The 23,171-nt window shown below is 45.6% G+C and overlaps 2 protein-coding genes and 1 long non-coding RNA gene across 12 annotated transcripts in view; 2 read left to right on the forward strand and 1 right to left on the reverse strand.

Moving 5' to 3' along the window:
* The window catches only part of LOC103821875 (ceramide synthase 4-like), a 40,372-nt gene extending 38,228 nt beyond the window's left edge, over nucleotides 1-2,144 (forward strand). For all 10 annotated transcript variants that reach the window (XM_050985972.1, XM_050985973.1, XM_018921720.2 and 7 more), the window contains one exon: nucleotides 1,023-2,144. In XM_050985972.1, the coding sequence (XP_050841929.1) occupies nucleotides 1,023-1,214 (192 nt within the window). In that variant the 3' untranslated portion in view covers nucleotides 1,215-2,144. The remainder of the gene's footprint in view (nucleotides 1-1,022) is intronic.
* Nucleotides 2,145-4,220: 2,076 nt separating this feature from the next.
* LOC127060946 (uncharacterized) overlaps nucleotides 4,221-23,171 on the reverse strand; it is a 340,458-nt gene continuing 321,507 nt past the window's right edge. The window contains exon 2 of the long non-coding RNA XR_007780311.1: nucleotides 4,221-5,118. This is a non-coding gene — a long non-coding RNA (uncharacterized LOC127060946). The remainder of the gene's footprint in view (nucleotides 5,119-23,171) is intronic.
* LOC103821972 (ceramide synthase 4-like) lies at nucleotides 5,100-18,267 on the forward strand. The gene is given in 11 exon segments (XM_030230245.2): nucleotides 5,100-5,582; nucleotides 6,835-7,023; nucleotides 8,633-8,655; nucleotides 8,658-8,749; nucleotides 10,611-10,729; nucleotides 11,917-11,974; nucleotides 12,523-12,573; nucleotides 13,303-13,395; nucleotides 14,219-14,349; nucleotides 14,897-15,022; nucleotides 16,805-18,267. Coding segments are annotated over 10 exon segments (1,005 nt in total). The 5' UTR covers nucleotides 5,100-5,582; nucleotides 6,835-6,871; the 3' UTR covers nucleotides 16,965-18,267.

The following is a 23,171-nucleotide window of genomic DNA, read 5'->3' on the forward strand; positions in this document are numbered from 1 at the left end:
TGATCCAAGGTGCAGGTTGTTCACAGAAGATACTGTCTCCCATCCATATTGCCCTTGGAGGCAGAGTGAATTCAGTGCAAATTTAGATTTTTACAAATCCTATCTGCATCTGGTTGTAGTGATCTCTGGAAAGAGCATGAGCTGGAATAGAGATCTCAATATGATCTGGGAGATCTCAAGAAGAATGGACAGCCATAAATGGAGATTAAATTTCTGGGCAGCACCTGATTTTCCCCTGAGCAGTTTCTAAAGCTGAGGTCACAGAAGGGGTTTACAGCTTTCCCTCTGTCCAACAAAGAGTGTGACACTGTTAATTTGTCCCCAATATTGGCATCTTATATGACAGAGTAGAGACAGCCTGAGAAGCCAGGAAGTGCTGAGCTGCTCTTTTCTAAGCTGTCATTTTATCCCATTATTTCTTTTTTGCCTTCTTCTTAAAGCAGATAATTAAATACTTACATAAGTAGATTACAGGTCTATCAGTCAATAAACAGCAAGAGGAAAAGCCTGACCATAAAACTGAATGCAGTCAGAGTGGAGTGGCTTTGTGTTGAGCCTTTGGGAAGCATGTTTCCAGCCTGAGTGTTGTCAGCCTGCAGCCACCCAGACAATATAGGCAAAAGTTACTCCTTGTCCATTTTGGAAAGTATAAAAGAGCTTGATTAATGGCCTCCCCCATCCTTCTCCCTCATGCTGATGACCAGGGCAGCAATGTGGATCTCCTCAGGCTTACACAGTTGTCCTCAATCCTGGGCATTTGTGGTTTTGCTCTGCTTTGCAGCCTGTAATTCCTAATTTCAGGAATTATGTGTATCAGGAATGTGTATCAGGATCACAGATGAGATTCCAGTGAGACTCAAAGCAAATAGGCAGGGAGAGTCTGCTCCCAAGGGTAATGTAAAAGCTGAAGGGATCCTGTGCTGAGTGGCTGAGGCAGCATGGCGCATGGCTGTGGCTCAGCCATCACTGCTGCTTGTGGAACTGCTGTGTTTATCTGGCTTCTCACTCACCTGCCTTTGTAGATGGAAAAGGACATGAGAAGTGACACAGAAGAAAGTGACAAGGATGAAGAAAGAGATAAAATTAGAGAAAAGGAGAAAAATGGGATCACGTGTTTCAGCAACGTCACAAGCAATGGTTACATCCAGAGGAATGGATCTGAGCCCCTGGACAACAGAGCCCACCATGCCAATGGCCATGCCAAGGAAAGATAGCTGCTGTCCTGTGCCGCTGGCCTGGCCTCCAGCAACCCCAGGCCACCATCTGTAGAAACAGTTTTGCTCACTGTGTAGATAAACTGGAGTGCAATTGCAGTATTGTAGCTGAATTCCTGCTTCCCATAAACCCAAGTGTTTATAGCCAGTGGATATTTGAAGGAAGTTTTTTGTCTTCCTTCAGTAAAAGCTTAATATAGGTTGTAGCCTCAAAACAGATAGCAAGGGATCAAAGTAGTTTGACTTGTATTAAGACTGTACCAAAATTGTTGTCAAATGTGTTAATCTTGAAAAGTACTTTAAAAATAAGGTGGATAAACTTTGGCAGTGTCAAGTTTTACCCACCTAATGTTTGATAGGAATCTGTTTAGCCTGGATCAGCCTCTGGAGGCCCTCGTAGTATTGCTAGTAATTATTATGCCTGACAAGTGACAGATCTTACTACTGGGATACCTCTTCTGAGAAAACAGGTGCCCTGTATACACTTAGAAAATTAAATCTAAGTATAGTGAAATGAAAGCTCTTGGAAAGGCATAAGATAAAACATGCTCTTGTCAAAGAAAGTACTCTTTGTGCCAGTGACCAGTTTTGTAGTGGTATGGATCTCAGTCCCTACTTACTGCCCCTAAGCTCCAAAGCCCAGGCTGGAGGAGTACCCCCCCAAATCACATTGGAAGAGCTGGGAAATCCAGACAGCTGTTTCTCAACACTTAGGAGTTGGACTTGATGATCCTTGTGGGTCCCTTCCAACACATAATATTCTGTAATTCTGTGATAATTGAAAGTTGGAAGCACATGTTGTGTACACTGTGATCTGAGCGTGTGGTCTCACCTCTCTGCAGGTGCTGTGCTCAGGAGGGATATTGAAATGCTACATCATTTTGTACTACTGAATGTAAATGTTCTTTATAAATTACTTTTAAAGGTTGATTGGCTGGTCTCTTTTCTACTTCTTTAACCACCAGGAGGTAAACCTGGCTGGCTTCACCTTACAGGTGGATGTGTGATGAGGGAGACCCATGTGGGTGCCATTGCCAAGGGGAAGATGCTCCCTGCACAGGACCCACAGCCACACTGAGCCATGCCAGTAAAGATCTCCAGCTGCCAGGTTTGTCTCCTACTCAGTAAGACTGTGTTTGGCCCTGGAACAAGGGACAATTTGGAACACCCCTACACTAGACTTAGGGGCAGGCCAGGTTACTTGGTACTGTCTGGACAATGGCAAGTCCAAGATGGCAACACTAGGAAGGTGCTTTGGCTTGCAAGGATAGGAGGAGAGAAATTAACATCTATTCTTCTTTTTTTGTGAGATTTTAGGAGGCTAGGGAAGATCCCTGTTGTAAAATCACATCACCTCTCCTTCTAGGAGCAGAATGCTACCCAGAGTCTGCATAATGCCCAGTGGAGCCAGTGTATGTTAATGTCTGCTGGGTTTGATCCTCAGGGCTTTGTTGTATCGCTGAAGATTGAGATAAGCTTGTTAGGAGGCAGATCTGGTTCTTATGAAAGATACATCAAGAATACAGGAGAGCTGTTGGATTTGAGCAAGAATTACTGAGTGCTGCCTTTAGCTGAGCATAACAGTGATGAGTCATTGAGGCAGATCAGCTGATGAATTTGTTTTCTTGCCATCAACTTGCTAAGGCCTGAAGAAGCATTCAGCTCCCTCCCTGCACTGCTCCACCTTTTCTCTTTATGTTTGCTCCAGGGCTGGGAAGCTTCTGAGAAGTGTGAGTGCTTAAGACTTTAGTGTATCCATCCCCTCCTCTCTTCACCCATGGGGCATCACAGTTCCCCCCACAGAACAGCTGTTGTAGAAAACTTGCAGCAAGTCTGTCACTTGTCTGCTTAGAAACCCAGCAGAGCATATCATGGAACCACCAAATCCATTAGATTGGGGAAGGCCTCTGAGATCATCAAGTACAACCTGTGACCAGTCACCACTTTGTCAATCAGAGCAGAGTCCAATCACTTCTTAATTACCTCCAGGGACGGAGACTCCACCACCTCCCTGGGCAACCCATTCCAATGTTTAACAACCCCTTCCATGGAAAAATTCTTAATGTCCAACCCATACCTCTCCTGGCATGGCTTGAGTTAATTTCCTCTGTTCCTGTCACTTGTTTCCTGGGAGCAGAGCCCAACTCCCACCTGGCTGCACCCTCCTGTTAGGGAGTTGTAGAGTGAGATCATCCTGAACCTCCTTTTATCCATGCTGAGCTCCCCCAGCTCCCTCAGCTTCTCCTCATAGGACTCACTTTCTAATGGAGAGTTCTATCTCCAGATGGAGCACCAGGCACCAAGCAGGGCCTGAATCTCTTTTCCACATACTTTTATCCCACATATGCACAGATGAGATGTGCATCACACAGTGTGTGCCCACATAATGTTAGTGAGCGACTGTGGGAGATGAGGCATCCCGCTCCAGGGGAGCCCTGAGAAGGAGAGCATATATAGATGCTTCCAGGCTGCTGGGAGGTGGGTGAGTCAAGGCTGGCACAGTGTGGCCCCAGGCTGCCCTAGCCCAAAATTATGGCTGACACAAATCTGCTGACTCCAGGAGATGTGGACATCTGTTGCCATTTTGGATCTTGTTTTAAGAATAATTTGGCACAGTTTTTTCCTTCTTCCTGCACACAGTAAATTTCAGAGATCTCCATTATCACATTATTTCACATTATTTTATTTGGAAATGTTTGCCCGAGGGAACCATTTCTGGATGGCTGCACTTGGAACAACATTGCTTTTCCCATTCTCTCAGGTACAGCAGACACAGTGCCTGCAAATAAAGGCAAGGCCTTGTTCAAGGAGCTGAAGTCATGTCTAAACAAGGGAAGGGACCTATAACTTTGTCACATGAATGTAAGCATGTGATAAAGCAGGCCAAGAAATATCCTGAGTGTCATGGTTTAAGCCTGGCACAATGCCAGTGCCCCCACGAGAACACCTACTTCCCTGGCACCTACTGTGAGATATGATCAGAGACAGAGCAAAGCAGGCTCCAACTTAAGGTTAAAAGGAAAAAAACATTTATTAACCTACAACTACAAAGGAAGACACACAAAACACAATAGAACATAAGATGAAAACCTTCCAAAATTCTTCCTCCTCCCCCCACCAAATTTCCAATTTCATTGCCACCCTTCAGACAGTCGATTCTCAGTTCCTCGAGGAGAGAGGAGTCCCTCTTGCGCCACATGCCTTCCGTGTCCAGTGCTCTCACCACTGCACATGGATCAGAGCTGCTTCTAGGGTTTTTCATTTTAAGGATACTTTGACCAGTTCCAAAGAGAGCACAGTCCTTCTCCTTTTGGGACACTTGTCCCCCCCAAATTTCACCCCCTGGGGCCGAGGGGTCTCTTGAACAGAGATCGTCTTCTTCTTCTTCTCTTCTTCGAAGCGGAGGGCACCACCACCACCCTCCTCACCTGTCGTCTCTGTTCACACTCCTCCACATCACTGCACTCTCCTGGCTCTGAGCCATCGCCTCCCCCTAGAACGCAGTCTCTGTGGCACAGAAACACCAGTGGTTCTGCTGTGGCTATACAAGAAAAGTCCAGCCCAAAGCCACTCCATCATCTCCTCCCACCTAGAATTTTCTCAACATCTTCTCAATCTCAACAGCTTCTCAATCTCATCAACTTCAGGAGGACTCAGCTTTTGCAAGGTTCTCATCTTCCTCAGAGGGGTTAAAAGTCCCAGGCTCTCTGCCGGTTTACTTCGTCAACTCCCACGCCTGGCTGCCCTGCTGGGCACCCCCCCTTCTCCTTCACGCCGGGCCACTATCACAGGCAGGGCTCTGGCTCTCTCTCCCTCTCTCTCCGGGGGGTGGGGGGGAATGGAGGATGGCTGCCCGAAGCCCTTGCAATGTTCTCCTCCACCCTTGGGCCCAGGCCTGTCCTACCTCTCTCTCCAGCCACATGGCTCCCCTCCCCCTCCCCCCCCCCCAGCTCGGCCGGGCAGGGGGGGGTCTGCTCACTCTCAAGCGGGACTCCAAGAGGAAGTTCCCCTGGGAGATCACAGCTTTTAACCCCTGTGTTCTCAGAGGCGTATCCTGCCCTCAGTGGACAAACCAGGTGCCAATATTAAATCTGAACACTGATTGGCTTGCCCACACCATCACAAAAAACTTCATTTCCTTTCAAACCACGACACTGAGAAACAACTTGAAAGGCAATATGAAACATTGACAAGATGGCTGGATTCAGAAATGATGGTGATAGACAGCAGGAACGCTGGGATAGGTCAGGCTAGAGCCAAGAAATGCAGTGAACTGCCCTTTGTGGCTCCCCAGCTGAGGGAGAGAGGGTCCAATACTTGACATCTCACTAAGAACACATTGCAAGAGGATCCACTTCGAGCCAACAGGTGAGAAAATATTATATAGCAGACAGATTAACTGAGTAACAGCAAACCTTCAAACCCACTGGCAGGAGGAAATTTGTTCTTAGAGGAGTTCAACTACCAGCTGTGGAATGCTGTTCTTTGTTTCAAATCATCTTGTTATCCGAAAAATTTAAGAAGGTTCCAGGTGGGAATGTAAGAAACTACAGGCTTCTGTAGTCTGACATGCAGACTGGTCAGAGCAGTAGAAAGTATTATATGTGTTAGAATTTTTGGAAAAAGATATGAATAGGAAAGGGTCCCCATGGCGGGAAGGGGTGGGGGGTGGTCTGTGGGGAAGTTGTCTCACTCTGCTGGAGTTACCCCAAAGAACTGGTGAGCACATATAGTGGAGAGAACCTGCACCCTGCTCAGCTTTGCAAAGGCATTCAGAAAGGTCCCTCACCAGCCTGAGGAAACCCACCTGAGCTGATTATGAGAGACCAACACTGATTGTTTGCAGCTGTGTATTGGTGCAGGTGCCCCCAAAAAGGGGGAGGAAAAAGCAGAGAACAAAATCAGCTGATAATGAAGGTTCTTCATGATGGTGTTGCAGCTTGTGTGCTGCAGTTCACAGCACTGAGAGACTGACAGAACATAGGTGAAGCTCAGTGGAGCAGAGTATGCAGAGGAAGGTGGTGCAGCAGAGAGGGTGTCCTGAAGCACTGGTCTGTGTGTGAGCACTCCAGAACCGCAGTGGGGAGCAGTGCCTCAGCTTTGTGCTCAGTACGTGATGATTCAAAATGCAAACAGGATATGGGATGTCACTGGCCAAGATGAAGGAACCAAAACTGGGACTGCTGGGGCCTTGAAGATGCCAGAAGATTTTCATGAATGTAGACAGTCTCCCCTAGGACCTCAATCCACACCCTCTGCTGGGTGTCAGAGCTGATTAAGAGATGAGGACTTTGCAGCCTGAGAAGGAAAAGCCTGATAGAAAGAGGGGGCCAGAGAGATGACTCTGCTGATAGTGTCACCAGGTAGGTGTCATCTGTGAAACAGAGTGAAATTGAAATCAGCCACCTCCTGGACACCCTCTAAATTACTCTTGTATACTAGGACATCTTACCCGACCTCCAAGCTCACAGGCAGATCAAAACAAGTGATGATATTTTAACTAGTCTGACATACTCATGGGATTGAGCAAGAGGTTGGGACAGTGAGTGATGAGCTGTTGAGGTAGGAGTCCTGATTTAGCAGTGAGCTTTGTTCCTTACTTAGTACCTGCTTGCTGCAGGCAGCCTCTGGTTTATGTGCCCACCGTCTTGACCAGAATGGGAGTGTCAGAGGGGTTCTGGCTGCCACCTGGAGCTATCTGGGAAGACTTGAAGGAGTTGGCAGACATACAGTACCCACAGCCTCAGCACCTCGTGCTCTGCATCCCTGGTGCCCTGTTATTTATCTTTGTCCAAAGCATCTTTGAAAGGTGAGTGCAGCACCTCTGATTTCTGCTGTGCTGATTGCCACCAGTGTTTTGCAGGGCTTCTCCAGAAAAATCCTTGCCTGCCTCCTAACCCCTACAAACGTGTACATGGGATTGTCCCCAGGAATAATGAATCTCTCTGTTTTTTATACCATATTGTATTTATATGGTATGGCAGCTCTTTCCCCTGCCCTCCCTCCCTCCTGTACCTGTAGGTATGAAAAGACAAGTCCATCTCTCAGTCACACCTTAGCTGTGGGTGGGTCCCTCTGGAGACAGTCCAAGACAGATAAGGCAGCTTGCAGCACAGATAAGGGATTTACTGGATATGTCAGTGCTGGGAGCCCCTAGCTCAGCCAGGGTTCAGCCTGATCCTAGAGGATGCTCCTGAAGGTGATATGTGAGCTCCTTACCCCAGAGCTCCTAGAGCTGCCGTGGGACCTCTTTGCTCACACCACTCTTTACCCAGCTCTGCCTCATTTTCTCCTCCTGACACCAGAGGACCCCAGTTCTGTCAGGGGTGATGATACACTCCAGGGTCCCAGCTGCAGGCATGTCACCCCCAGGGAGCCTGAGGGCTGGCTGACATCTCCCCAGAACTTGTGTGTGGAAATGAGGCAGATCCACATTGCTCATCCCATGAGATGGATTCAGACAGGGCTTTGAGCCCCTTTTCCAGGAACAAGGACTGACACATGGGGAGGTGCAGATCAGCCCTCACGCTCGGAAAATTGGAAGCCGGTCAGTTAAAGCAGGGCTGTGTGCCCTGTGGGCAGAACTGCCAGCATGCTTCCCACCAGGCACAGCAGGACTCCAGGGGGGAAAAGGGGAGGACATGAAGTATCAAAGCTGTGGTCAGCAAACCTGCCCTAAGCTGGGACAGAGGGTCTCTCTTGGACAAGCCAAGGAGCACTGACCCATCTGCCCCGAGTGCTGGCTCCTGCCTGCAGTGCACAGCCATGTAAGAAAATGTGGCAGATGAAGGCTGTAGGAAGAGCCAGAGTTAATTCCAGGGTCATCAGGTCTTCCCTCAAAGAAGGAAAGGCATGTTGCACCTGGCTGGCTTCCTAGAAGCAACATGATTTAGGACACAATGCCTCCCACTAGACCTTTGCTGGGGTTTCCTGCAGGAACCAGCATATTCCCACATGTTCTGTCCTTGGCTCCTGCTGCAGACAGTGGTCAGGTACCCTAGACGCAGAGCCCATGGGACACTCAGACACTTGCAGACTGGTTGTGTGGCATCCCTTGCACTGCTCAGGAGCACAGTAAGGAGGGCCAGCATACACTCCAACACAGAGGCATGATCTGTGTCCTGTTGTCTCAGCAAAATTAATTATTGCTTATTTCGCCATCGTTACTGTTGTCTCCACCCCACCTTTGCTTTGGTGCCATTGTGTTTGTGAGTAAAGAGCATTGACCTGGAAGAGGCACCAAGCCTTGAGTGTGTGCTGGAGCAGCACTGGCAGCCTCGGGCTGTGCCCTGGGCCAGGTGTGGGAGCACTCTGCTGGTGCTGGGGCTCTTCATCCAGCACAGAATATGGCACTGGCAGCATCTTCCTGTTGGCTGACCCTGGCTGCCAGTGTGGGCACACAGATCCTCTCCTGCCAGAGCCCTGACTCTGCCCTTGGGCCGGGCATTGGGGTGAGCGACACACAAAGGCCCAAAGTTCAGACCAATGCCACCCTGGAAGGCTTCTACATTCTGCTGGGCAGTACCCCAAAGAAGGTGAGTGTCCCTGTGTCCCATTGTCCCAAAAGCCCAGGCAAGCAACACATTCTCTCTGTCCCTAGGCCAGGCCAACCAGCCTCACAAGCCAGGCAGTTGCTGTTAGCCACCCTTCCAGGGAAGAGATGTACAAGCAGATATTGCAGCAGCTTCCAACTTGTTCAAGGGCTGCAATCCCAGCACCCCTGACCTGCTGCATGTCAAACACAGCAGCTGCTGTGACAGCTGCTGGCTCTGGCAGGAAGGCAGCCACCACCCCTTTGGGTAGAGTCTATTAAGGCTGCTTATTTTTGGCAGAACTCCAAGTCCTTCAGAATCACAGAATCATTTAAGTTGGAAAAGCTCTCTGAGATTTCCAACCATTCTCCCAGTGCTGCCAAGGCCACCAGCGTGTCCCCATGTACCGCATCTACACATTTTAAATCTTCAAGAATGGGAACTCCACCACTGCCCTGGGCAGCCTGTGCCAGGGCTTGAAATTTTTCCAATCTAAACCTCCCCTGGCACAACTAGAGGCCATTTCATCTTGTTCTACTTCTGCAAGGGAGTTGTAGAGATCAAGAAAGTCTCCTCTGAGCCTCCCTTTCTCCAGGCTGAGCCCCCCCAGCTGCTCCTTATCAGCCTTGTGCTCCAGACCCTTCCCCAGCTCTGTTCCCTTCTCTAAACGTGCTCCAGCCCTTCAGTGACTTTCTTATCCTGAGGGGCCTAAAACTGAACCCAGGATTTGAAATGCCTCAGCAGCGCCCAGTCACTGCCCTAGTCCAGCAGGCCACACTGTGGCTGGTACAGGCCAGGTATCATTGGGCCTCTTGGCCACCTGGGCACACCTAGGCTCGTGTTCAGCCACTGTTGACCAGGACCACCAGGTCCTTCTCCACCAGGCAGCTTTCCAGCCACTCCCAAACCTGGATTGTCCCATGGGGTTCTTGTGACCCAAGGGCAGGGCCCAGCCTTTTGCCTTGTTGGCCTTGGCTCATTGATCCTGCCAAATTGCCTCTGCAGAGCATTCCTGCCCTCCAGCCAATCAACACCTCACTCAGCTTGGTGTCACCTGTGAAATGACTGAGGGTGTCCTTGACAGATCACTGATGAAAATATTAAAAGTGACTGGCCCCAAAAATGAACCCTAGGGGAAACCATTGGTCACCAGTCTCCAGCTGGATTTAGCTTTGTGCACCACCAGTCTCTGGGCCTGGATCATGACTCACACTGATGCATGGATTTTAAAAAATAATTTACTGTAATCATGATGAAGCTTTGTCAGATTAATTATAAAATGCTCATGAGCTCATCTTTACATTAATTTTTATCACAGTTTATAAACCTTAACTCTTGTCATGTTATTTGGAATTCATGCAGAAAATGAAAATGATGGAATTGATGCCTTTGAGCCTGTGACTGCCCCTTCAACAGCTGAATGGTTTACTGACCTTATGGAGTAAACCATGTGTCTGTTTCTTTATCTTTACAAGTTGAAACTTCTTTTATCTTCAGGTTTTCCATCAGTAGCTGATAATTATAAGCCAAAATTGTATCAGAGATGAAAAAAAAATTATTTAGACTTTTATAGCCAGACATAACATCCCATTGTGTACAGGTAGCAAAATTTAACCAGGGAGAGGCTGTGCTTCCTTCTGAACCTGCATTTACATGTGTCTGAATTGGAGTTTTAAAATGGCCAAAACAATCTGGGAGTTCACAAATGCAAAAAACAGAGTTTATACAATTATTTTCAAAGAAAGGTGAACTTTGGGCAAAGGTAGACAGGCAGAAGCAAGCCCTGGGAGCAGAGCTCCTCCTCTCTCACAGGGAATGACAGCCTCCAAAAGGCCCAGTGCTTCCTCCCTGCTCTGTTTTCCAGGAGGACCTGGTTGCACTAGCCAAGCAAAGTGACCTGCCTGTCAGAAAGGTGGAGACCTGGTTCAGGCACCAGTGGGCCCAGGACCACCCCAGACTGATGAAGAAGTTCTGTGAGGCCAGGTAGTTGGGTTAGGTTTTGGTGATGGAGACCTCCAACAGGTCAGCACATCATCAATACCCTCTGTCCTGTCCTTACCCCAAACACTCCCAGGGAGCTGCTGTGGCTGCGAGCAGAGTCTCTGTCCCCTGAGGCCAGGTCCCCTTACTGCACACAGAGCCACACTGCAGCACTGCCAGCTCCCTCCCTCCCTCCCTTCCCATTTTTACCTTTGAAAAGTTAAAATTGCCTCAACAGAATCTACTGGCCTTGATGGAGAAACAGGTTTAAATCTCAAAATCACTCAGAGGCATTTTGAACACAAAAGCTGCCAGTAAAATGTGTTAAACTTAATTTCAAAGGTGATCTTGATGTAAAATAAAAAATTTAAGATATTGTCAGCATGGATGGTTAGGCAGAAAATGAATCCATGAAGTGCAGTTAGGAGGCAGTACAAGCAATGAAAGAGGGAGGTTAAAACTGAGCAGCACAAGAAAGCACCAAAATCTTGACAGCTTTCCTTTTCCCAAGTTCTTTGCTCTCTTATATTAAATCTTCCTGCAAATCTTAGTAATACATGGAGTCATGGTGGAGAGACGAGTCACCAAGTGTCTTGATCAAGAGAATCAAGTTACCTTTGGTTCTCAGCTTGGGGTTTAATGCTATATGTACATAAAGACCCCCATCAGGTACGAGATCTGCTCCTCTTCCCCCTCTGAAAAAGAAATAATTCTGTGCTTGAATGGTGTTATTATGTTTAAAAACATATATTCTTCACCTGAAAGCTTGTGCAGTGTTTCCTACTAGAGCATTTCTGAAGAAAGCAATAAATCCCCCAGTATTCCTGTGCCATCACTGAGAAAAACTGGGTGCCTTCTATTGTCTGGGGTGTATAAGCATTTGATAGGTGATCTACAAACATCCAAACAACATAAGGAGACAGGGAGAGGCATCTTGGTAGCCTTATTGCCTCCTCTTTAGCCCTGGTGGAATGCCCAAGGAATCTGAGCAAAGCATGGATCTCAGCAGAGCCTGGCTGGGCAGTGCATACCCTGAAGCCTTACAGCACATGCTTCCATGTGCCAGCAGAGATGAGATTCTGCAAATCTCTGTCCAAACAAGCACAGGTTCCCCTGTGGGCATCCTGGGCACAGCCTGGGGAGCTATTTCAACTCCGGAGGGGGTCTTAATTCCTTGTTTTCTCTTTTAGTTGGAGACTTACATTTTATTCCACCTCATTATTCTCTGGACTGCCTCTTCTGTATGATGTAAGCATGTGAGCAAGGTCATGCTGTGAAGTGACACCTTTCAAGGGCTCTTTGTTCATTGCAAATGAGGCTGATGGTCCTAGGCCACTTTAAAGAGCCCATCCAAAGATGATGTGTGGTCATGACTGTGGGTGCAAAGCCAAAGAAGGACAAATTCAGGGGTATGGAGCAAAATCATCCCCAATCCTGATTCACAAGTTCCCTTTTCCCTGGGTGGAGTTGACTAGGTGTCAGTGATGTCACTCTGCTGTTCTTGTCTTGGATCCTGGTATAAGTGCTCCCCACAGATACCCACACCCAGCTCCTGCATCTCAGACAGGAGCAGACCCTGTCCTGACTGTGGCTGCTGCCCACTGCTCCAAAGACCCTCCCTGTGAAATCTTGTACATTCACTAATGATAAATGCATTTTGCCAACCAGTTTCTCCAAAGCTCAGAGCTAGATTGGATCTAGCATGGGCACACTGAGTTCTTGCAATACCTCTTCCCATGGTCTTTAGGTGTCATTAAAAGGTGCTGGGTTCTTACTGCTGCCTTCTCTATGCACAGAAGCCCTGGGTTTGGGACCACACCATCTGCTGGTTGAAATTTCCACAACAGGTGAGCAGCAAATACATGGAATCTAAAGATAATTCATATTGGAAGAGAGATAACAAAGATTCTTGTCCAACCTCCTGCTTGCAGCACTTAGCTGTGAGATCAGACCAGGTTACCTATGGTCTTTTCCAGTTTAGTTTTGAAAACCTTCAAGTACGGAGACAGCACCAACTTATGACAAAATGCTTTATACTTATAACTCATTATGTCTACCTGTCTTATTTCAACACCTCTCTGGTCTTTCATCCTCACATTATGCATTATGCAAACAGTTTGACACCTGCTTGATGAGCTACTCACATGTGCTCCCACGTGACAGCCCATGGAGAGCTCTGCTTAGAGCAGGCATCTCTTCTCACTTTCTCTGTCACCCAAGTCTGTTTGGAAGTGGCTGTCTGTGGCCACAAAAGGTGGTCAGGACATCTGACACCTCAAAGCAGGGATAGAGATGAGGTGTCTGAACCTCTGAAGAGGGGAAACCCCAGCTGCTCCCAGTCCCATTGCAGACAAACCAGGGCTAAAGTTTGTCTGCAATGGGACTGGGAGCAGCTGGGGTTAACTTTAAATCATGGCTTTGGACTTGTCAGTCCATCAGCAAACAGTTCAGTCAGGGGGAACAGGAAAATTTAGGCATGATTAACACCTTCTGTCCCAAACAAGGGTTGAATGAAGGGGAAGACTCTTCCCCTCTCCTGAACCCAGGGCTAAGTAGGGCTGTCACTTGTCTTACAGCCTCTGCCACCCATATTGGGCTGGCTCTACCTCCTGGAGCTCTCCTTCTACTGCTCCCTGATGGCCACCCTGCCCTTTGATTTGAAGAGGAAGGCGACTGACCACAGTGCAGCCACAACCAGATGGTTCAGTCAGCCCCCTATGCCCCCACCCCACTGTCAGCTCCCTGGGGGTGCGAGGAGAAGGCACAAGTGCTGCTGTGAAGCCCCTCATGCATGTGAACCTCTTCAGCTCTCAGACCCCACTGCTGCACCCTGCACTGGGCCCTGCTCATGTGTGGCATGGCCTTCCTGTCTGCTCGGCTGGGGAAGTGCTGGGGGCCCCAGGGCTGGTCAAGGGACAGCCACTGGGTAAACATGGCATCACAGCCTTTCCCAGCTCTCAGGTGCTGCCTGCACCAGAGGGCTGTGTCCCCCTGCTGGAGGGGACCTGGCCTGCCCTGATGAGGGTCTTGTAAATGTATGCGTGACTTTTGCCGCACGGTCAACTGAAGAAGCACAGGCAATTGAAGAGCTCCTCCATTAGAGCCCATGGACAGGACTTGTCCCAGGCCAAGGGCAATCTACTGCCATTACTAAAGGCCTTCAATACACAGAGGAGGTATCTGGAAGAAAATATGGGGTATTAAGAGAGCAATTTTGGAAGGGCAGATCAATTCACGAAAACTTATAAAAATCCAACTTCCAGCATGTTTGCACCTACATATGTCTCATAGGTATTTATCTGGGTTTCCATAAACTGGGCATAAAGGACAAAATTCTCTTCTTGAGATTGTGCAGGACCTCAGAGAGCTGTAGTGCAGTGGAGAACACTGATGATTTGTGGAGATGTTTGACTTATCCTAGTGAGGCAGCAGTGTGCAGGACCAGATGCTGCCAGGGCAAGGTAAGACTGACAATCTCTCTTCTCATGACAGGACTTTAGGGAGCCAATTGTCCACTGCGTTGCCACCTTCACTCTGATCTTTGTCACCAACTGTGCCAGTATGATATGGTTTGGGATGATAGTCATGCTGGTCCATGATGTCTCTGATTATATTTTAGAGGGGTGTTACATTCACCTGGAAATCATGGAATCACAGAATGGTTTGGGTAGGAAAGGACATTAAGGCCCATCTCATTCCAACCCCCTGCCATGGGCAGGGATACTTTCCACTAGATCATATTTCTCCAAGACCTATTCACCCTACCCCAAGGATGGGGCAACCTCAGCTTCTCTGGCCAACCTGTGCCAGGCCCTTACCACCCTTTGAGTAAATAATTTCTTCCTAACGTCTAATTTAAATCTCTCCTAGTTTAAAACTGTTGCCTGTGTAAAAAGTCACTCTCCCAGTTGCAGGCCTGTGCTCGTGTGATGTGCAGCACTGGCAGCTGTGCACGTCACCACACATGACACATGTCTATGCAGTGCCCATGAGAGGGACACATGTAAGTTGGTGACAGAGCATTTAAGAAGTACTTGTTCTACTGCTCTTGGGGAAAGGTAATTGGATGCAAAGAGACTAGGACACATCCCTACAAGCCTGGTCATCCTTGCAAGATGTGGGAAATTCCTCAGCCCCTAGATGGAGAACACGGGTACAAGGGACATACAGAAATTTTTTTTCTCTACAGCTTGCCAAGATACTCCACTACCTGAAATGGAAGTGGGTCTGTGAAGCAGTATTCAATGTTTTTGCTGTGGTTTTCATCATCTCCCAGCTTGTCATTTTCCCATTAATGTGAATAACATTTTGCTGTCCTCTGCATGTGGGTGTTATGCGTTGTTGGAGTTTCTGGAGAGGTGACCCTCCATGCTGAGGGAGGAAAGGCAGAGAACAGAACATTTCAAGTTCAAAAATTAATTCAACTGGAACAGAAGAACCCACATAAAAAAAAAAAAAAAAAAAAGCCATAGAGTTTTAACTATATTAGTGAATTAATTCTACTAATTAATCTAGAGCCACAGCCTTTTCTCCTCTTTTCCTACTCCTAAAGTTATAAACACTGGTTCCTATGACAGAGAGAAGGTGCAAACCATACTGGTTAGAATTTCTCAAGAAATTCTTAGCAGACTAAAAAATCCTTAAAGCTCAAGGTCTACTAAGAAACAATTAGTGTAGAAAAACCAGCACAGTAAATTTAAAGTTATCCACCATGTATCTGAAATAAAACAAGAAAATCACGAGGGATTCAGCACATGCTGGAAGGACATTGGCAATGATTCCTCCAGAAGTCACACACAGGTACCAGCCTTGGAGAATGGCTTTTGCATACACATATCTGGCAGCCCTTCCATCCTTTAACTGGGCTGAAGTTGTTCTATTTTATTTACTTTTGCCAAGTTGCCTGGAAAAGCTGATAGTGACTAACTTCCCATAAACTTATTCCACAACACTAGCATTATAGTCTAATCTGTCTGATTTTTTTCAAACCAAACATTTCATTTGTTACACCAAGAAGAATTTTAAAAATAGGACATGCTATGCACACACAAAGGGGTAAGTCTCTGTGGCTGTCCTTTGTCCCTGCCCTTGCTGTATACTGAAGATGCTGAGTGTTGAACTTTGGTTATGTTGCCATTTAGTCTGGATGCCTATGAAGCTGACTTTGCATGATCAGTCCCACATTCTAGTGGTCATATGTCTGCCTTAGAGACAAAAGCAGTGAAAGCTTGAGGCAACTTTCCTGAGAACAAGCACAACTTCAGTTATCTCCACTACTAAGTGTGAAGTCCCAGAATTCCAACCTGCTGTACCATAATGAAAGGACAAAGAAGGTGACAGGTGTCCTGGATCAGATTAAGATCAGCACATCTCAGCACCAACAGCAAGCAGCAGAGGTCAAGGAAGACAAGTGCAGAGCAAATACATGCTCTGTCCAACAAGGTTTCCCAGCATACAATATATTCATGTCATAGGTAACTTGTGGAGGAAGACACATACTAGCAATTCATCATTTCTCTCCTGTGCTGAACTGCTCTCTGTCCTGACTGCTTTCCATTTCCAAACCAGTGCTGTCCTCTTTTCTGTTCTTATCACTGAGAATAGTGACTTTCTGTGACTTTCGCTAAAAATAATGCCATGCCCAGCTGGTCATCTGCATCCTTAACTCTTCCCTAACTTCATTTTAAAAAGCCATTATCTTTTTACTTAAGTGAGGTCCCCTTATGCTTTCACTTTTGCCCATTGTTCCTCTTAAGATTTATTTCAGGAGAAATGTTGCCAGTTCCTGTCTCTTCTAAGGGAGCATTGCAGGTGTCTGATAACTGACCTGTCTGCAAAACCTATTGCATTGTTGGTTTATTTTCATACAGAGCTTCAGCAGGTCCTCTGGGACTTGCTTTGTGAGAGTGGGCACAGCGTGAAGCCTGGTGGTGCCATCCTGGTTCAGCTCAGCTCTGCCCTGGGAACACATCAGCCAAGATATTCTGCAGAAAGACACCTGATCCTTGTAAGTCTGAACATGCTTAACCTGCTTTAGTCTTGTATCTTCTGATTTGCCTCTCCCTCTCTTTTCCACAGTGTATATTATTATTTCATTGCAAAAGTTTGGTTGTTCCCCATAAGCTGTCTCATAAATGCTTTCCTGGTGATCCTGAAGTTGTTACACATTTTCTGGTCCTATGTGATCATTCAGATGATCTTCAATGTCATCCTCTGTGGTGAGTGTGGTGAGGTATGAAAAGTCTTTGTCTCCTTTGGGCCACCGCTACTCATGAGATAATGTGAGGTTCGGGGTGACTCCTACTTGCCGGCAGAAAGGAAGGAGAGAAATGAGATTGCCCCACAAACAGCCCAACAGCTTCTTAAGGCTATGTTGGGAGTTGTATGGATACCTTATCTCACAAAGATCAGAGCAGGAGCTCACTTCTAGCTTGCAGCTATGTTCTAGTGACATGAGAGGCATCCACAGACCTTTCTCTTCACTGCCTAATGGCTTCTCAGTATGTAGTATCAGAGAACTGCAACCTGTTGGTATGTCCAAAGAGGAGTAAGGAAGGAACAACCTGGTAAGCCTGGTAGATAGCACACTGTGTATTTGCATCTCTGAGTTTTGGGTGCCTTCCACAGGCTCTTGGTGCATGCTAGAGTTTGTATAGGGATCTCTAGGATGACTGTCATCAGAGAGGGCAGCTCCCTAGCCTGCCTTGCTAACAGAGGGAGATGACATTGAGGGAGCATCTAAGAAGATTTGTGAAAGCTTTGAGGACCTGTGGTCAAAAAAACCCACCATGTTGGTGCTATGCCTTCAACTTTCTTGAGTTACCCCTTCATCACAGCTAAAAAACAAGAAAAAGCCGTTTTTCTGAGGAAATTATGGAGGATACCGTACTAGTTTGAAAACAAACTTGTGGGAGCTTCCAAGTCAGAACTACAGTTTAATAGGAAAATTAAAATAAAGGTAGATGTAATATATGTTATGAAATAATTCATGCTTATGTAAAATATACATGAAATAAGTTGTTAATAAGTTGTGCCTGTGTGAGAAAATCTTTAAAGTTTAAAACCACAGACACTCAGAGAAAAGGATTGCCTCACAAAATTGCAAAACCCCAGATGGCAGCAAAGGGAGAAGACCTAATTAGCAAGCGAAAAACATAGCCCAAGTGGAGCAATGAATACTTGATAAGTATCTACAATCAAGATAGCCAGAGTCTCAGGAACTTGCATCAAAATGCCAAATTCCTGTAACTCAACTTCATCGCTTCCCAGAAACTGCTTTGTCCAGCCCTGCACAGAGGAAGGAGACTGCATGAATATGCAAAGCAACAAAAAGAATAGAAGAACCTCTGCCTGAGGCGGGAAAAACTGTACAAAACCAACCCTACAGAGACAGCATGCTTGAACTGTGGGGATCTGATGGGATAGAGGTCAGATCAGGGTTCACACAGTGCTTATCCTGGGCTTGACGCTGTCCCTTTGATTATGGCTATTGGAGACCGTATCTCGGTTGCAAAATAAAAAATCTATATTATTATTATTAATTTGGCTTTATCATTTACTACCTATGTCGGAACTCAGGACATCCCTCTGGGAGTCTGGAGTTTCCTGGGACCCTTGCCAGGGGGCTCAGAGACCCTGGCACACAGCCCAAAACACCATCGGGTTCGAGTGCGGGCCATGGAACAGCTTGGCACCTTTGCATGAGGAGATAGAGGCCACGGCAGTTTAGATGGTATAGGGATAAAGTATTCACAGAGTGTAAATGTAGGTTTTAGGATTTTTGGTATAGGGGTTTCTGGTGACAAGATGGAGGGATTTGGGCATGTCCAGCCTTTCTTCTTCTTCTCTACCTCCATCTTGTCTGGTGATGTTGGCACTTTTAGATTGGTCTAGAGTAGAAACTCACTGTCTAGCGTAGATGATGGGTATTGGAAAATAACTGTAAATATTGTACACGTAGTTTGTAGTATATAAAGATAACACCGCCCTGGGGGAGGGTGGAGTGCCTCTGACTGTCCTGCTGAACGGATCTCGGCTGGACAGGGAGAAAGAATTTTATAGATAAGATGTAATAAATAACCTTGAGACCGAAAAATGAAGAGCCCTGACTCCTTCTTCAAGCACCAGGCTGGGAAAAGAAACTTTTGAACTTTTTCGGGGTCACTCTGACCAGCTAGAGAGAGAGACCCCGGCAACTGGCAGTCCCTGGATGGGCCGAAGAAAAGGTGCCTAAGCGTGTGTGGGGACAGAGACAAACAGCCGGACTCCACAACCTATAACAGTAGAAAACACTGACTTAAACTGACAGTCAGGATACAGCCTGACACAGTGTTAGTCAGGGTGGTGGTGGCCGTCCCATTAAACGGTGGCTGCAGTCCTCTTTTAGTGATAGATGTGGTTCTGTTGAAGTGCTGATCCTGTAGAAAGGTCTGGTCTTCTACTGAAGGTCCAGGGAGGTTATGTAGCTCTTTTCCTCTTGGAATCCAGTAGGTAAGGCTCCTCATGGTGTTCCAAACTCACATTATATTCAGGTAGAAATGCTTGGTGTTACTGTTAGACTGGACATGACATACATATGTGATTAGGGTCTAAGAAGAAAAAAGTTTTTTATTTTGCGTGTTCTCTAGCTTATATACTCTTAACAAAGCGTGCTCTTAAGTCATTAACTACATCACAATAACTTATTATATACATTGGTGCAAAGCTATTCATGTCAGTATAATTGGCAAAAGTTTTACAGAAATTTAATAAGATGTATACACATCTAATTATGCACATAGTCTAGCTTACAAAAATTTTCATGTATCTTTTCTAATCAGTTTCCATGCTGATGGCCTTGTCTTCTCCTGTGCTATGGATACACTCAAAAATCATCAATTGTTGTTTCTTCTATTAACTCAGCTTTGCTTGCAGACCAGCTGTCAAGCCCCTCCATACTTCCCCCTTTTTGTATTTGAGCGACAAACACAGCTGACAAGGATTTTTGCAGGGCTTGATACAAAAATCTAAGCAGACAAGGGAGACACAGAGCAATAATTACAATCACCAACAAAATTAACAATCTAGTCTTCAACAAGGTCTTTAGCAACTTAGTGATTCCTCAGCTCTTGAAAAAACTGTTCAGCTATCTTCATCTGTCATCTACTCATAAATGATTGACTCTCTTTCAAGTTTGCAATGCTTTTGTAGATTGATTCACTGTGATCTGATAAATTCATGCAACACATACCTTCAAAATTTTGGCATCCATGACTATGAGGTAACAATAAGAAATCTATAGCTGCTCTGTTTTGCACTGTTGCATGTCTAATGCTGTTTACATCTAGCAGTAGCCCACTTAAAGCCACAGATGTGTCATTGCTTTGCTTAGCAAGCCAACAACCAAGCTTATTTAAGGAAGACAGAGCATGAGCTGAAGCTACTCCAGGTGCAAAAATTGATGCAGAAGCAATAGAACTAGGTCTTTAAAAAGCTACCTTATCTCAGCATTGAGAAGCAAATTTATGCCGAAGTGATCACTTGCTTCTTGATTTTTGATGCATCATTGTTATGTTGGGTGTCAATAGAGTCGACTGCTCTAAACTGTAGGGACCACTTCTTACCTTTTTTCGAATACCAACCTAAGTACGATTACTACGGATTATAAACACACCTCTCGGTAGCTGCAAGGACACATCAAAGGCACGTGATACATGACGTGAGGTGTAGCTTGTACACCACAAGCTTGCATTTCTGTCAATGTCTAGTGTTGCATTTACATCCTGAGACTGCCCCCCTGGTGTCCTGTCTTTCCCTTTGTAACCAAACATTACACAAGCATCCATTTGCAATGATCCCAGCAATTCTAGCTCCTGTGGCTCAATGGAAACCTGAGGCAAGTGTACATAGATACTATCCCAGAAATCTACATTGTATACAGGATTTAGTGGTTTACAGTTCAAAGCTTGTGAGGGACAAGGCCAGTTATCAAGAGGCACACCAACAAGACACGTAGAGAATGGATTCTCAGGACTGGAAACTGACAGGCACAGCGTGTCCTGATGTGTAGCCTCAGCCAGTGTCACCCACATGTTCTTCTCCGGTTGCGGTGGAATCTTCCATCCTGTTCCCTCCGCTGCGCTCCAGATAAGGCTTAACACAACGAGCAGGGATCCAGCCTGGTTCATTTTCTGCAGAGACACAAGCATATCCCTTCCCCCAGGTTAATAAATCTACAGGACCACTCCAGTGACCACTAATCAGATCTCTCACATGCACCCGGACAGGCTTCTGCAACTCAGATTTTTTTGAAATAAAGAGGAAAAATGAGAAAACAAAGGAGCTAAAGTTGTCTCCCTGTAGGATAAAAAATTCAGCACATAAACTGCTTTGTTCAATAGTGCCTGGGGGGTTCTCCCTGCATTCCCCCTTTTTGTTTTTGAAGCTAATGCTTCGCTGTGCCATGAGCAAGTTCAATAACAGCTTGTCCAGTGGAAGAATGAGGAATACCTGTACCATGTACAACACTTCAAGCAGCAAAAAAATGCTTTGTTTTCTGAAAAACATAACTAGATCTATTATCAGTCCTCATTTGTTGAGGCGCTCTTAAAATAGAGAAAGCTTTTTGAAAGCAATGAATAACATCTACAGCTCTTTCATTTGAATGTGCAGTTGCTACAATAGCATGAGAAAAGGTATCAATTGACACATGTACATGTTTCAATCTCCTGAAATCAGCAATTTGAGTAATGTCTGTCTGCCAGAGTTGCAAAGCTTGCAACCCTCTGGGATTTGTTCCATAATATACAGGAACATGCGACCCTTGACAATCAGGGCATGAAGTAACAATTGGGCGAGCATCATTGCTACCAAGGCCAAATTGCAACTGCAGAGCTTGAGCTCCTTTATGATAAAATTGATGAGACAAAATTGCTTGTTGCCTACGAATAGGAACTGTTAAAGCAGTATTGGCAACAAGAGCATCAGCTACAGCGTTCGCTTCAGTGAAAAATCCTGGTAAAGAAGTGTGACTGCGAATGTGTAGTACAAAATATGGTTCAGTGCATTCTTGGATTGTATTCTACAATTCTAACAACACCTCAAATAAAGGACGATAATCAGTTTCAGATAAAACAACTTTAATTTTTTTGTCAGATTTGCTACATAAGCAGAATCTGTGACAATGTTCACAGCTTGAGGGAACAATTCAAAAGCTGTGGTCGTGCCTTGCAATTCAACAATTTGAGGTGATCTTGTTTGAAATTTGATCACATGTTGCCAATCATTATTGACTTTCCAAGTCACTGCAGCTTTTCTTGTTTTTCTAGAACTATCTGTAAAAACAGTTGGTCCATCAACAGGACTTTCTATGCTCAATTGTTTCTAACGGGTACTTCTTGAAAAAATTTGAACAAGGAGTGACTTGGTAAATGATAAGACACTAGCTTCATGAAAGCAGCCATAGCCTCTTGCAACTGATAATTGTTGGCAAGACACCACTCAAAATACTAATTCTGGACAGGCAAAACAATTTTTTTCAGGATCTCAGCCTAATAATTCAAGACATCGTTTCTGAGCTTTAATAATAATTTCAGCAATCAGTTCAAAGTGAACTTTGTTAAAAATCTGTGATAATTTTTACTCTTCATTGATTAAGGTAATTTTGACCTTATAGATTCAAAGGAGCACAGGTAATATATGGCCTTACAGTTGCTGTCTGCCTTTCAGGATTTGTGATCAAAATATTGTTAAGTGAAATTTTACTTCCTGTGGTGCTTTCTAGCTCAGCTACTTCAGTATCACTTGTTTGCACTGGCCACTGGGGTGGCCACAAGTGTAAAGACACAGTCGTAATATCAGCTCTCGTGTCTAACAGGCTGTTCAATTTTATTTGCCGAGGTCTTGCATTCTCAGAAGTCAAGGTGCATGTCCATGTAGGTCGCTGAACTGTCACTAGTTGTGCTCAGCAAACTTGAGGCGTCTCAGTAGATCTGAAGCTTCTAGTGGAAAGCTGATTTTTTGTTTTGGGAACACAGCTCAAAAGAGGAACAATTTGAGCAAGATAAGTCTTTTTAGGTATAGTAACTGGTGGATAATTAGTTGAAATCATAGCACAAATTTGTCTTGTGTAATAGCATCAATTACTTCAACATTAAGCTCTATTAAAGTAGCACTAGGTCTTCTAATTAAAAGATCACTGAGATCTTTACTAATAGGTCTTCATGCTTGCAAAGGTACTTCAACAACATCATGAATATTAATAGTTACTGTGTTTGAGGTGGGTATATCAATCTTTGCTGAGCTAATTCTTGCCTTTGAGTACTGTTCACAAATGGATAACTTTGCAGGGTTGGGAGGGCCTATGGTTGCTGAAGAATTTGTGTTTACACATGCTTCTTTGTGTCCTTTTTCTCATTTCTTTGTAACAATTGTCTATTTGCATGATATTTTGATTGACATTTTTTGG

Source organism: Serinus canaria, chromosome 28, assembly GCF_022539315.1.
Source record: "Serinus canaria isolate serCan28SL12 chromosome 28, serCan2020, whole genome shotgun sequence".
NCBI classification, from domain to species: Eukaryota; Metazoa; Chordata; class Aves; order Passeriformes; family Fringillidae; genus Serinus; species Serinus canaria.